Genomic DNA, 15,185 nt, shown 5'->3' with positions numbered 1-15,185 from the left:
ACACACATCCAGGTTCTCTCATGTTTATCAAATTATCAAATGTGGCAGTTTTTTTTTTTTTTTATATATCAAACCAAGCTGATTCTGAGGTAATACACAAAGAACAGTCACAATACATGAGCATTTATTTCTAAAACAGACTTGAATCTAGATAAAAATATAGGAAATGCATAAAGAAAATGTATATTACACTTTTCAAGAGGCTTTATATGTTATCAGTATGTACAAAGTTCAAAATATACCGAATATGCTCAAAAAGTTGCTGTCAAATGAAAAAAAAGAAAGAAGACCTCTGAATACATAAAATAGATTTTTAACCTTAATTTACAATCTTATATCAAGACTAATGGGTAAGAATGAAATGGCAAAACTGTTTTCATTGAAAATCATACTCTGAGCCAATGTCATATTTGAAGACTTTTGTGCATTTTAATCAAACAAATTATATAAAAAAATAGAAGTCTCATGCCACAAAACAGATTTTAAGAATAGTTCTCACTCAAATTTTAGTTTCATGGGCATTCATATTACCTTGGTCAGTCCATATTTTTTTTCACATACCAAGAGTATCAAACATTGACAGTGACACCAAAATGCAGCATTACTGCCATTATAAAAAATTATGCAGCATTATGTGCTCATCTCCCTGTAAGACAAAAACATGTAAACTTTGTATGTCTGCATCAAAGTGATCATTGCAGCTCAGAGTATGGTTTTGTAAGTCAGTACAAGTGATCTCAAAAAAAAAGTTCTGGCTGGGCAATACAAAACACGCAGTACGCAGCTGCTGTATTGATGCTCCATGGGTGCATCATAAAACAACAAAGTGGAGTAGAGTATTGGGAGGCAGTGGTTGATGCTCCGGCATCATCCCATCAGCTAAGATCAGCTGAGGGCTGAGACGATGCAGAGTAGCAGAGCTGGTTCCTGATCTGATGAGCTGGTGTGCAAGTCTTTCCCAGAACAGGACATGTGGATCCTGTAGCTCAGCCATCGTTACGACTCGTTTTTTTTTTTTTAATTATTATCATCATCATCACAAATCCACTATACAAGTTCAAAATTCTTATGCTGACATCACAACAGCTTGTGGTTCACAATCTCCCACACCATCCGTCTTCTGAAGTAGGGCATGTGTTTCTGTGAATACAAAAGAGGGCATGTGAGCCATTGTTAGGCAACCATCATGATGACTACCTGACAGATATTGCTGTTGATGTTGATGTGGTTTGTGATTACCTGCGTGAATGTGATTGGCTTGTCTTTGGTAATGTAATCTGCATATTTGCATGTGAACATTCCACAGTCACTACCATTCATCTGCTGTGGGATTTCCTGGGAATAAAGAAGGAATAAATAAGTTATTTGACATTATACAGAGCAAAATGTCTCATTACTGGAAATGTGACGGTATATTTAAGAATTACTTGAATGCTACACTTTTGCTTTGATATATCACATTTTTCATGAAAATGTTCTTGACAAGAAACAGAATAGATTAATAGATAAATCAATAGATTTTGAAATGTGTTTACTTTTTTTCCACTCCTTTCATGTTTTCTGTTTCTAACCATGTTCTTATATTTATGCTGATGTCTTTCTTGGCCAAGTCTTGAAAAAGAGATTGTCTATAGTTGGCCAAGGATGGAGGCACTACAAGCTGCAAGAACTATAATCTGGAACTTTCTGCTGATAACTGAGACGTATCCAAAATTTCTAGACTTTTGTAGTTTGATGACGCAGCATGACATGTGACAATAATGAAAACAGACTGCTTGTACAAATCAAAATATGTAAAGGTAGGAGCACTTCCTGGACCAAAATTCAGTCTGATAAGCTGAATCCAAATCTCCACCCTCTGGACTTGCAGACTGAGCCTTCCTGGTCTTCGGTTGCAAGTCATGTGACATGGTCATTGTCATCACATCAAGTCTGCAACCCACACAAACTTTATAAAAGTCAGCAGAAAGTCTGTTTGAGGACCAAATAAATTGTGTGCCCTCAGCACCTCAGCCTTCCCAGGAACGTGCAGTCCCCGTTACAGTTACAGTCCGAAGTCTACTAGATTGGGTAAATCCAGGCATTTGGTTGTAGCCTCAGTGGTGCATTAGGATAAATGTAGTAGGCATAAAAACTCAAAATGCGTCAGACATTGTTCTTAAGGTCTAACCTGACAATGCCGTAACAATGATCATTTAAAAGAGTGCCTTGGAGTTATCTTTTGATTTTTAAAAGCAAACAAACTACTTATTGCTCTCCGCCTTCAGGTGTGCAGGACTTACATTGCGCTTTTTGCTGTGCAGAATCCAGCCTGAGGTATCCAGTGCCTTGCCCTTCTTGTCTTTACTTTCCTGTTGCAGGTAGTCACTGAGGAAACAAAAAGTAAGCATTAGTTTCTGTGCAATCTGATGGCTCATAAGAATCAGTTTGCCTAAGTTACATTTAGTTCTACAAGTTTTCAAAGAAACATGTCTGGTACTGCAACTTACAACAATATTCTGCATGCTTCATCATTGTTTCCTCCCATAGAATCAAAATACAGGATAGCCTTTTTGCGGAAATCCACCACCTGAGAGAAAGAGTTACAAAATTGAATTTAAAAAAAAAATGTGAATAAATTAATAAATCTCTACATTGCTGCTTCACAACTGCGGTCATTAGGACTTACAGAGAGACACCAGTGCACCCCTAAGTGGACAGGAACCAACAGGATGTCTTTAGCAAAGATGTCCATCTTTTTGGTCCAACGGCGGACAGTAGAGTAGCCACTGCAGCGCAACTTTGGGTAGAAAAAGGTGTTGAATGTATTGACGGATGGCAGATTGGGATCCTTGCTGCGCTCGACCAACAGGTTCATGTAAAAGTTTATCACCTGAGAGATTAAGGAGGGGGTGTTTCAATTAACAGGGCAAGCACTATTCAATGGCTCAGTAGCATTTCATTATTACACACATAATATAATCATGGTCATGTATTTTTGACAAATGCCAGGATTTATGCATAACCAAAAGAACATAAGACATTCAGATGAATGTCCAAATAAATACCTAATGATAATTCACACACAGATCTCACACCTTGAGGATAATGTGTACTCGCCTCATCATTGAGCCAGTTCAGGTTGCTGAGGGTCTGCAGGTCTTTGCGGGTCAGGCTGAGACCAAAGCCTTCACTTAATACTTCATGAGAACCACCTCCTCTCAGCGCCCTGTTCACATCAGCCTCCATTTCCTTAACAGAAGGAGACAACATACATGTGAGAAAAGCAGAAAATAAACCTTATACTCATTACAAATGAATGTATTCTTAATATTAAACAGCCTGTACAAACTTGCAGCAACAATAAAATACCCAGTACCCTAAACCCCTGGTATTGCTCCAAGTTTTAATATTTGAACAATTTCAGACTGATTACATTACAGAAATGATTGTTTAGTCTCATTACCAGGTCGTCAAATACTGACATGTCGGGATTGTGACTCAGCCCAAGCTATAAAAACAACTGACATTCTGGCAAACATTTAGTCACCCCTTAGTTTCAAATGTGTTTATACTTAGAAGAAAAAAAGATTTATAGAAAGAATAAATAAATAATATTTTATGTGGAGGCAAGTCTATTTGGATTATCTAAATAATTTCCATACATTGTAAACACTGCATACACATCAAGACTCACCTCTGTGAGTTCAGGGAACTCTGGTTTCTCTTCCAAAGGCTTTGGTTGTTCTATCACAAGAGTTAAAGGAACCTCCTTCTCCAAAGGAACTCGAACATGGACTTCCACATGTGGGCTGCGTTGTCCCTCTTCAGACAGACGCTGTGAAGAAGTAACAACATGAATGATAGAGCTCATTGGGTAACAAGAGGTTGAAAAACAACAAATTCGATAGAACTGAATTTGAAGGAGTGCTTTAGTTTTGCACACTCACCTGTCGCAGAAGCTGGGCAGCCAGCGCTTCCTGCTCTTCTATCTGTCTCCGTCTTTCTCTTGCCCGAGAGTCATACATACTAGTCCTGTAGCAACCAAAAATATGTGTTTATCTCGGTTTAAACACAATAGTCTATCAGTCATACAAGTCAATAGTTTGCAAGTGTACTCACAATTCTTTGATCCATAACTCAGCTTGGAAACATGGCACACTGTGAAGATAGAGACAAATATAATTTTGTGTAGAAATAAAACACCCAAGTAAGCTTTAACTCAGCTTCTCTGCAAAAAGCATGTCAGACGCAAATAAGAACATTCTTATGTATGCCTTATACCATGCTTAGTGGGGAAATGATGAACAAAATACTATGCCTGAAAGAAAATGAATACCAACCTTGAGCTGTCTTTCTTTTTACCCTTTTGCTCATTTAAAATAATTACAGAGTCACCATCATGAGCTGCAAGAAAAAGACAAGGAGATTATAACCTAAGACGATATGAAGACACAAGCAAATCTAATATTCACATATTGTATCAGGTTTCGCAATGATTTCAACAGGGTGTACACGCAAGTGTGCAAGAATTTTACCTGATGATTGTGTGTCCTGAGAGGAGGTATCCTGCAGAGCAGATGGGGAGGGAACTGATGTAAGAGTAGCTGCTCTGCTGGAGCTGAGGTCCGTGTCCAGAGACCATGTCTGGGTCCCTGGCCTGTTGACTGCCCCCACTGGGCTTGGGAGGTTGCTGGAACTCTGGCTTGACACACCCCTGGGGCTTGGGGGGCTGCTGGGTGCCTCTGAAGTTCCTTCTGCTGCTGACCCAGCAGGGGAAGAGAACTGAAGCAGTCTGCGGCTGGTGGTCAGGAAGCTGGTGCTGATGAGACAGTGACAGGGGTAAGCATGGCACACAATCGAAGCAGAAGAGCAAGCAGTTGTGCAACTATTGAAATGTTTTTCATCATGCAAATTCCCACTCATATTAATGTAGTAGAGTTTCTGAGTAACAGTAGACATTAACTGGTTGTTATGCTCCCTCTATGGTTGAATGATGAATCAAATTGCAATCATACTGTGGCTGGGATTTGAGTCATGATTTATAAATGACAACTGTCATTACTGCATTTCATTTTCACTGTGTATATGCTGTGACACATTTGATTTGATTTTTATAATCAAACAAAGATTTGAGCACCTATTATGATATTTAAGTTTGCCATTTAGCTATTTTGATAATGTCTGCATACTGACTTTTACATGTCAGTTCCAGCTACAGAACAAACGTGATAATATACATATATTATATATATATATATATATACATATATGAGAAAAGATATCTGCTGTGAAGTGCTAAGTTTATGTGCCTCTAGAGCCCTCCACTGGCCTGTGGCTGAATTCTAGCAGTGCTCTCTCTCAGTTACACCCCTACTCTACAATTCTTTACATTTTTCATTAACAGTTTCAACATGGCATTGCAGAGGTCCACTGCAATTATACGGATACCTACAAATCTCTGTGCGACCTCACAATGGCATGTGGGCTGCCGTTGTGTAGGAAAGATGACTGACCACCAGAGACCATGGTCAGAAGCTGCCTGTAGACCTCCTTCTCCTCCTCATGAACAGACTGGAAAAACACAGAGGAGAACCATTAAGTAAATAAAGAAATGCAATGACTGATTTTGAAGGAAACACATGCTGCCTTTTCGTCATGTTGTCTGACCTCCTGTGCTGTGCAGTGAGGCCTGGCTCTGTGTGCATGGCCAGATGAGGTGCTGTGTGTGGGGCTCTGCACCACTTTGATGGGAAAGGTCTTCTCGTACATGCTGGAGCTGCTTGCCACTCCACTAGATTGACTGCAGACAATAATAAAAGAGTGTGGTAATCAAACATCAACTGACAATAGTTCACACAGTGTTATGACAAGTCATTTAACAAAAAAAACCCTCTTGAGATGGAGAATGCTTTAAATGACAAATAAAAGAATACCTTGGCGTTCCATGTGGTCGGAGATTTAGGGGCCTTCCTAACCGTAGGGAGGGGTGTAATTCAGGTGTGATGGACGATGGCAAGTTGACTGAGTGCCCATTTGTTTTTGGCACTTCACGATGTGTCGGACTCATGCACACTTGTCGCCGACAGACTTTTGATCCCAGAAGCGACTTCTCATTACGCAAGCAATCTAGAGTTGAACGAGAACAGTGATATAATTAACATCTCTCCAAGAACCTTAAGCCTCTACAAACACTATCGACCTTGAAACAAACGCTAATAAGCTTAAAGTGAAGTCTTACCAGATTTGGATGTTTTCCATGACATAGTTGTAGAGGGAGCCACGAACGTCTCGCCCAAAGAGTTCCTTTCAACGATCTTAAAAATCAAAAGAAAAAAACATGTAAATAAACACGAAACATATCAAACATGGTATGTTAAATAAAAGGCAAACAAATGTTTTGACATCATTTACAGTCAGGCCCTTAATATCAATTCCTTACCGGCCTCTTTGCCCAGACTGCTGCTGAAGTTGATGGCTGGGGATCTCCAGGTGGAGGACCAGGGGAGGCAGGGAGTATATTTCTCAAGGTAGGGCTCACGTTGTTCCTCATCCATGTAGCCACACTGGAGCTATGAGTCTTAACCCCCTCAGCTGCAACCTTGACTGTGTCAATAAGATCGCCTTGGGGAAAAAAATAAACAAGTCGCCAGGCAAGTTTGTAAGTACGATAGCTTTGATTTAACTGTATCCTCACATACAGTATACTCACACGTTAATATGTATTACGTGAGTGTTTATTTACCCATTCGAGATTTCTTAATCATTAAGCCATCTTGGTCGACGTTATGTCCATCTTCCAAACTTTGGGGACAAACAGATTCAAGTCTTACTGTTAATAAAACATTCCACTGAAATACGGTTGAAGACGGTTGACAGTTACGATGTCTCAACAATATAATTCAAAGTAACTTGAGGTCCGTTTCTTTTTAAACACACCGACTTCAGATTACACGAGGGAATAACGCCGTTACAGCTCATACCATTCAATTGGTCTTTTCCTCCTCATCTGACCATCTCTCGGTGCCCCGTGTGCATCTGAGTCTTCCGCAGCTGGCACACCATTGCGAAGATTGGCAAAGCTTGTTTCTATCCATTCGTAGATTTTATTCAGCATGGCTCAAAAGTTTTAGAAATAACGCCGTTACAGATAAAACGCTACCGCTGCTTCCAGTTTACCTGTCAATATAGTCAAACGAAACCAAGCTAATGCGCTTCATTCGACTGAGGCAGGCTAGCTGGGGCTATTTCAAAGGCTAACACTCTTCACAAATATCATTTTACTGTCCCACGAAACGAGCTAACCGTTAGCTAGTTAACTGAGAATTAGCCAGTTGCCTAGCTAGCACACAATGCTAAGTACCTTGCTAGCTAACGTTGTTAGCCACACGGCTAATTTGTGGAAGTATGTTTAAATTCCTACGGGAATGCGATAAGTCGCAACCGACGCTTTCGAAAAAACGGTTATCATTTTGAGCCACTGCCTAACTCATGTATATACCCGTAACGTGACTTTAAATTGCATATAAACTCGTTGAAGAATATTATCTCCCGCTTCTTCCTCATTCAAAACCACAACATGGCTGAACAAGACGCTCGTCCATCGCACCTTGTGATTGGATGATTGGAGGCTGTAAGTCCGAGTGTACTCGCTGTTCACTGGTTGATTGCGGACTGGAGGAGGCCATTTAATATCACGTCACACACACCGGCATCGACTTCTGTGCACAGTTTTATCTTTATCACATGTACATGCCACACACAATTAATGGTTTAACTTTCTCACAAGCCCGTCATGTCTTTTCCGATTTGTTTCAATAATATTTACGATTAAATAGTTGTATGACATTCGACCATTTTGCTAAATACACAAACCAACGGCCACAAAGTATGTCTGTACGTATTTTAATTATTAATAATTAGACATAACAGATTGTACTAACTATTAAATATTTTCCCTCATATTTTAACCAATCAAATGGACAGGCAGCAAAAAATGCAAACCCATTTAGTCAAAACAACAAGTATTACCTGTCCAGTGAAAGTTAAGAAATAAGGATTGGTGAGTGTAAAGGATGAGGGAGGACACACAGAATGGCAGATCAGTTTCAGTTATGCTTTGTCACTGAATAAAGCAGGATACTCAAGCCACATAAGCTGCCCAAGCAGCAGTACATGACCTTCATCAAACCATGTTCCATAAATACCATCATTACTTATTATTTACCCAAGCTACTTTGTGTGGAGTCCACCACAACAGGCAAAGCTGAACACAGTCACAAAAAATACAATCAAATCAAGATAAATGTACAGTCTGTGCAATTCTCTATTCACAAATCAACAGACCAGATTAGAGAATAGGATAGGATATAAATGGAAGTATGCCTCCAAAAGAACCAGAAACAAACTTCATAATTAGCTGACATAATCCGAAAAAAAAAAAATCATTTAACAGTGGAAAAACATGCTAGTAAATAAACTGCTAGGAACTGCATGTCATTTGAATTATGTTAGATGGTGATTCTATCATAGGAGATCATTCAGTATATTCTGAAAGACAACTCCACAGCATTGATGTGCATTCTAGTTTCAGCTTAAAATACAAAACAGAAATGAAGCTTTATCCTGTGAAAGTAGCATTTTACACCTCTTACATGGTGTCATCAAAGTAACAGGCCAGAAATGATAAGAATGAGGAGGTGTTGAATATTACTTTTTATTAAATCAGAGAGAACCAGTGATTGTATTTATACACATTCACCATTTAATCAATTAATACAGTTACACCAATGCTACGGTGGAATGCAGGGTGCTCTTATAATAATACACTGCACATCGTCAAGGTACTTCAAGGGCACTTTAGAAGACAAATAAGTTCATTTTAAGCCTCAAACTCACCATTTTTTTTATCACACTTTCTGAAATATATCACGCTGTCATAAAAAAATAAAATTCAAATGTCATGGAATATAGCATTCAAGCCCATCCACAAATGTAGGCCTTATCAAAAGTGACAGTAAATGCATGCATGTATGGCACTGCCATGGTTATATTTAAATCACATGTAACCACTTCAAAATGAGGAAATACATTTCAATAATATTAAGACCAAAAACTATAACTCCAACAATCAAACATCTTCAATCTTAAATATCTTTCATGAAAAAATCTTCCTAAAAAAGATTCCAGGTTCAAATACACATATGAAATGACACACTAATAAGAAACATTGCCACAGTTTCATGGCAATGAATAACAGCTTCATAGTTAAATGGAGCAAAAACCAACATGTACACATGATCAGTATACAATGAATATGAATAACGAATCAAGGTGGAGATGAGTATCAACATCTTAAAGCCAGGAAGTAACTTTTTCAGATTGTCATTCAAAAGCCAGAAAACATGTCACTGACTGTCAAAGTAGTTTTTGTGATTCACAGTATTGAGACGATGCTGCATATGATTGAAAACACAGGAAAAGTCTTTCAGTCTTAGAAGCCTTGTTAAAATGACATTTGTGCTTTCAATCACTAAATCAACACCCACAGCAATAGTTGAATGATAGGATGACTGTACTTGGCATAGCTAGGGCTTTTTAAAATCATGCATAATGTATTACAGTTCTACTACCTTTTGACATCTATTGTTCGCAGAAGATTTGTGATATCTTGGCAGGCGTGGATATAAATACACCTGTACAGCTTCAGATGGACACTCACAGGACATTTTGTCTGCTTTAAATGGAGGACAATCACAGAATGTTTCCAGCTGGCAAAGTGAATGGTGTGGGTTCACAGCATGCTTGAGAAGATGGAGAGGTTGTTATTCACATTTTGGATGTGAATATCCACATACATCTTTTTACACGTATAGCTGTACAAGAAAAAGTAAAACTGTTGCATTTGGAAGCACTGTCATCACAATCACCAAAATTCTAAGACCATTCTCATGCCTGCCTAAATCGCCATACTGGTGCATCCCTTGACTGAAGGAAGAGATGGGGCGATGGTTTACTCTCGTTTTGTTCCAAAGATTTGGAGGAAGAAGGAGAAGATGTAGATGATGTCTAGGTAGATGTTGAGAGTGGCAAAGACGTATTCCTCTGGACTCATGGTGTAGCGCTTATTCCCCATGAGGAGCTGGGTGTCAAAAGCCAAAAACTTGCCACAGAAAAGAAAATCAGAAAGTAAGACATCTTTTTGTCTTGTTTGATTTACATAGCCTGCGATACACGTGCATTTCTAGCAATAATAGTTTGATAGTGTCTGTACTCTTACCATGGTAAACAGTATGGCTCCCAGGGCAGCGAAGATGCCATCTAACCAGGGTACCTAAATGACCATAATGATTTGTTTAGATGTGATCCCAAGATTTAAATCACTACATGAAAAGTCCGCTACGTAACATCTGAATGCACATGATGGTACAATTACTACATATTATCTCAGTCAAGAGTTGAGTCTGCATTAGTGGCATTACAAATATTTGCCTGATTGTCAGTTTACATTCCCATTTTAAGTGTGACTATGTCCTTGAAAGTCCTCAAAATCCCAACCGTACATGACACACAACTGGTGTAAAAGCCTTACTCATGTAGTCGTACTTACATATTGAAAGGGAAGGACGAAGGCCAGCACCAGTCCAGAGAGGAACATGACCATGCAGAAGACAAAGAGCACGCCTTGGTATGATGTCACGTCAAACTGGTTTGAGAAAGGATATGAAATGAAACCTAAATATGTTAATCCAACAGCACCAAAAAGCAGTTGATTTTACAGATAAAATATAAAGAAAAAAAATCTCACCTTAGTTTGGAAGCTGAAGACTGTGACCAGGAGACAGACTGCTGCTGTGATGCCCAGACACATCACCACTGACTTGGTGTTATAGAAGCTATTAAAACAAGAAACATGTCATCACCCTGGGCATAAATCAACAAGACACAATGTAAAGTGATAAAAGACGTAGCCAACTTGAAAGTGTACCTGGACAACATTCCCGTCATGTAGGAGAGTGACAGGGTCTGAAACAGGATATGCAAGAGTTATGTGAAAATACATTTATCTTTGGACAGGTCATGACTATGGGTCCTTCACTTTTATAAAACATATATGTAAATGTGTTTTTTTAAACGTCTTTATAAGTGTCAACTTACAGTCAATTGTGAGGGAAAGTTACACATCGACAAACTTTTGTATAACTTTTTTAATAACAATCACTAATGAACTGTAAATGTATCTTTAATTAACCTTTAGTTAAAGGTTATTTAACTCTTAACAAACAATGCAAACAACTGTCATAAACAATTTGTTGAGCAATAGCAATCAGCAATTGAAGTGTTTATTACAAAAAATAACAAATATCTGCTTTACACTTACAAAGATGGCAAGCAGAATCAGATTCCATGGAAACTGTCTCCTGTAGGAGTAAAGAAGTAAAAGATCAAAGTTTAGGTTCTCAAAGTGATGTACAGTTGTTTCTATTTGTTTTCTTGGTGTTGTACAATTAACTTTTAGAACTTTTGCCTTACCTTGGTGTAGAGCAGCAAGATAGGGTCAGATATGTCACAAAGAACACAGCGCTGTTAAACAAAATGAATATTGTTGGATATTGTGTTAGTTGGAAGTGACATGGACCAAAAACATTACATTCAAAAACTGCATTACCAAACCAAGACTGACTGAACCCGTTACTTACTAAGAGGCCCAGTACCACCCAGGGTTGGTCTGAATGTAGTCCTTCACAGGGTCACTAAAAGAAACATAATCTCTTCTAAGTACAATACCCAGTGACTTTCAATTTCAATTGAAAAAAAAACTGATCTAACACTTACCAGAATGTGAAAAGAGCAACGATAGCTAGAGTTACCAAAAGCTGGATCATCAAGATGGCATACACCTGAAAGAAAGCAAGTTAGAGTTAAATAACTCTATAGATTTTATACTGGTTATTTTACATGTAATGGTTTGTGCTGGTGAGACCTTAAACGTTTAACATGCTTACTTGCAGTCAATTATAACAGCAATCACAACAGAGCTAATACTGTAATTAATAGGATGATCATGAAAACTTTGATACCTTTCGAATGAAGACCCTCCTGATGTTGCGATCATCCCAGGTGAACTCTGTGAGCATCTCAGCATCATTGTAGCAAGGAGCACTGGTGCCTAGAGAACACATTCATTTAAGACCATTTAGTCACTTCTGTGCTGTCACAAATCATGATGAACACCATCAAGTGTCTTTGTTAAAGGTTATGACACCCTGAAATAATGATTAAATATAACATGATAAGGTGTTGTCATACCCGCAGTGGCTTCCTCATAGCTGGGAGGAGATGGTGTCCCTAAAGCTTGTCCACTGGACGAGTCACTGGACTTGTTTGCAAGTGATAACTGATGGCACAAAGGAGGGACAATGTGTTATCTTTTAGTTTATCGTCTGTCACTCATTTTAACTCAGGGTAAATCAATATCAATTTTCGGTCTGGAGTGTAAAATGTACCAGACTCTGCCGGTATTGAATATGCTTTAGGTACTATTCATCAGTCTATCAAAACTAGTCTGATATCACACATGCACACACCTTCCTCCCTGAAAGTCTAGTCATAACCATTTATGCAAGACTAGATAGATATTTTACTACCATTCAAGGGATGGAGAGAATACATTTTTCACTAAATCTATGGGCTGATAAATTCCAGCGGTCCTGGGAAATATGGATTGTGTACATTGATGCTTCGTGCTATGCTCTCACTCAGCCAAAGTGGATGGACAGTGTTTTCCAGATGTTGAACTTTTGATGTAAAGATGCAGACAACATTATCATCACTTTGCTGCTGATTCCAATTACCTTCATGCAAACTCAAAAGATACACTGCATGTTTGTGCGTATTTGCATATAAATATGTTCTGTAATTTATGTAGCATAGAGGAATTTATGAGCTTCCATTTCATTATGCAACCCTGTGTTGTATTATGGTGATTAAATCACCTTGTGCCTCACAAGATTATCACTGACCCTTCGTCATATGAACTGACATGTATCCATCAGTATAATGCCTTAATAAATACATACGTGACCAACTGTCTGATAGTTCTACTGTGTTTCACTGTATAACAATGTTCTCTTGAAAGAAATTATGAAGTAGACAAATATTTATGCTGCAAAGAATGTCAATGTGCCATTCATACTAATCAGAATCACATTCCAGTAGCGGCTCCATCATAGAAAATGGCAACTAGGCTTATTAACAAAGGCTAAATAGCCATCATGGCTATGGAGATGTTTGATTTCTGCTCCTGCATTATGTACTGTATTGTACAAGGGTCAGTTATTATCATGTATATTTATGCCTCGACTGTAACAGCACTATTTCAGTGAAATACTATTATAATGTACAATTACACTTGAGTTGAAATTTCAAGTCATTTAATTGCTTAGGTCTTCACTTCTACTCACAGATAAACTGCTTTAGCTTGTTGACAAGTCAAATAAAGTTACAACCACCTCCAACTGACAGTTTGACTTCCTTCTGTGCTGATTTGACACTTGAACTGATATTTTAAAGATCCAGTATTTAGGATTTAATACCATCTAATGAGGCTGCAGGTTGAAACAGAATGTTCATCATTTGGTTTTACTCTACATTTCACTACATTTCTGCCAATAGATCCTCATTAATCCTACTCCCTGGACTTTTAAATGTAAGTGTCTACCTTTCTACACAACCACCAATTCAGCTGATTTTCCCCCCTTCAAATTAAGAACCAATATACAATATATTCAATTCCCAGCTGGTCACAATACAATCCTTCCACGTCGGTTTGAATTTTAACTGCTGTCACCTCTGCCGCTTAAAATGAAACTTAAGCTGATCGCAGTGATACCCAAGCAACTGAGACATCAAGTGCTTTTAATAATTTACACTTCATCATACACATCGGCAAGTGTAGCTGCGTCATATTCAGATAAATAAATAAATAAATAAATAAATAAATAAATAATAGGCTTTACAGTGCTCGTAACTGCCATTGTAGCCGATTATATGACTATTTTCATTGCTATGTTGACAAAGCCTAGAGTTAGATGTTATTGACATGCAGTAGGCTAGCAGGGCTACAGTTACAGTGCATCTCATGTAGCCTATTAGCATAGATTCGGGTCTGAGAGCATCGCTTTGCAGAAGATAATGGGCTAACCGGGGATGCTTTAACATTCACTGTGTCCAATGTTGTTTTTTTGTTGTTGTTGTTGTTGTTGTTGTTTTCTTCCTAAAAGGCGATGGTAACAGTCTGGATGAAATGATATAAGAGGGACAGACTGGGAGAAGGTTACAGCACCGTCATCTAGCACGCTTTGCTAGAGCGACAGAAATAAACGGGTTGTCATGGTGACGCAGCGTCGTCAAACAATCGGTGACGCACTTGACGCAAACTCACAGTTTAGCATTGAACAACACACAAATATACAAACAGCGTAAAAGAAGAAATACAATGGGTTTAAGACACCATTCATAATATGGCTACACTATGTAACATCCTTTGACTTCTGTGAGATTTTGTGGCGACAAATGCCAGACTGCATGACCTCAGTTATTTAAATCCATCAGTTATTTATTGAATTTACTTAATCCACACGTATCACAAGTGAAAAGCCTGTGTGACTATCAAGCATTTCTAAAGGGATGGAGCAGAGCCACGCACGTCGGCTGTTACATAATAATCTAGGCCCCAGAGAGAAATTCAAAACACAGACCTGTTTTGAAATTGTTATTGAGGGTTAATAAGGATAAAATATGAATTGAATTACTATCAAAGCAGGCACATACCTTGCCCTGTGTCATGATGCTAGTTTGTCGTCCCGCAGTAGGTTGTCCTGTTTCGTTTGCCAACCAGTCAATGGGGCTCTGGTGTTTCGTTTCTTGGTGATGTGGTTCTTGCAGAGTCTTGTCAAACTGTGAGAAAGCACCTCAGACTGACAGCGCTCTTCTTGCCTGCTCTGACGATGTTGTGATGTAATCCCAAAACAACGCAGTTAGGACTGGTGCAGATACCCCTCCCTCACCCACAGAGGGATGTTCTAGCAGAATCCAGGTGATGCTGCACCATAGAGAAAAGCTGGGACTGTACCACAGCACCGGGTAAAATGGGGAGGATGGATGCCTGTCCAGAAATATCTAGAAAATATGGTGTGCTGCAAAAC

The 15,185-nt window shown here is 38.7% G+C and overlaps 2 protein-coding genes across 3 annotated transcripts; both read right to left on the bottom strand.

Annotated features, from left to right (window-relative positions):
- Positions 1-404: 404 nt before the first annotated feature.
- On the bottom strand, positions 405-7,673 carry si:dkey-21c19.3 (sentrin-specific protease 1). Of its 2 annotated transcripts, none has more exons than XM_037104008.1 (18): positions 7,589-7,673; positions 6,725-6,783; positions 6,422-6,603; positions 6,221-6,296; positions 5,916-6,108; positions 5,650-5,782; positions 5,435-5,553; positions 4,518-4,801; positions 4,323-4,386; positions 4,102-4,140; positions 3,930-4,014; positions 3,677-3,817; positions 3,100-3,231; positions 2,669-2,872; positions 2,490-2,569; positions 2,283-2,367; positions 1,240-1,335; positions 405-1,140 (listed from the first exon to the last, which is right to left on the bottom strand). In XM_037104008.1, exons 2-18 carry the CDS (start codon positions 6,744-6,746, stop codon positions 1,078-1,080), a joined length of 1,998 nt encoding a protein of 665 aa, XP_036959903.1. In that variant the 5' UTR covers positions 6,747-6,783; positions 7,589-7,673; the 3' UTR covers positions 405-1,077. The 2 variants fall into 2 exon arrangements, with proteins under 2 accessions (XP_036959903.1, XP_036959902.1); XM_037104007.1 differs by lacking the exon at positions 7,589-7,673 and adding an exon at positions 6,963-7,582.
- A 998-nt stretch (positions 7,674-8,671) lies between these two features.
- On the bottom strand, positions 8,672-15,015 carry LOC119022762 (protein lifeguard 2-like). The gene is made up of 12 exons (XM_037104011.1): positions 14,812-15,015; positions 12,289-12,376; positions 12,060-12,148; positions 11,815-11,879; positions 11,679-11,732; positions 11,512-11,562; positions 11,360-11,399; positions 10,967-11,004; positions 10,787-10,874; positions 10,589-10,684; positions 10,259-10,312; positions 8,672-10,141 (listed from the first exon to the last, which is right to left on the bottom strand). The coding sequence occupies exons 1-12, from the start codon at positions 14,824-14,826 to the stop codon at positions 9,992-9,994; spliced, it is 828 nt and encodes a 275-aa protein (XP_036959906.1). The 5' UTR covers positions 14,827-15,015; the 3' UTR covers positions 8,672-9,991.
- Positions 15,016-15,185: the final 170 nt, after the last annotated feature.

This window comes from Acanthopagrus latus, chromosome 7, assembly GCF_904848185.1.
Source record: "Acanthopagrus latus isolate v.2019 chromosome 7, fAcaLat1.1, whole genome shotgun sequence".
Lineage (NCBI taxonomy): Eukaryota > Metazoa > Chordata > Actinopteri > Spariformes > Sparidae > Acanthopagrus > Acanthopagrus latus.
The sequence above is the reverse complement of the archived record's forward strand: the minus strand, read 5'-3'. Positions and strand labels throughout refer to the sequence as shown.

What these genes read in the sequence shown, in the direction of transcription:
- si:dkey-21c19.3 (XM_037104007.1), bottom strand. Translation starts at nt 7,096, where the DNA reads ATGCTGAATAAAATCTACGAATGGATAGAAACAAGCTTTGCCAATCTT. An exon ending in GATTAAGAAATCTCGAATGG is followed by an intron (nt 6,604 to 6,724) that starts GTAAATAAACAC and finishes TTTTTCCCCAAG; the next exon opens with GCGATCTTATTGACACAGTC. An exon ending in GTGAGGTCGCACAGAGATTT is followed by an intron (nt 4,802 to 5,434) that starts GTAGGTATCCGT and finishes CTGTCTCATCAG; the next exon opens with CACCAGCTTCCTGACCACCA.
- LOC119022762 (XM_037104011.1), bottom strand. An exon ending in GTTGCTCTTTTCACATTCTG is followed by an intron (nt 11,733 to 11,814) that starts GTAAGTGTTAGA and finishes TGTTTCTTTTAG; the next exon opens with TGACCCTGTGAAGGACTACA. An exon ending in GGGTGGTACTGGGCCTCTTA is followed by an intron (nt 11,563 to 11,678) that starts GTAAGTAACGGG and finishes TTTGTTTAACAG; the next exon opens with CGCTGTGTTCTTTGTGACAT.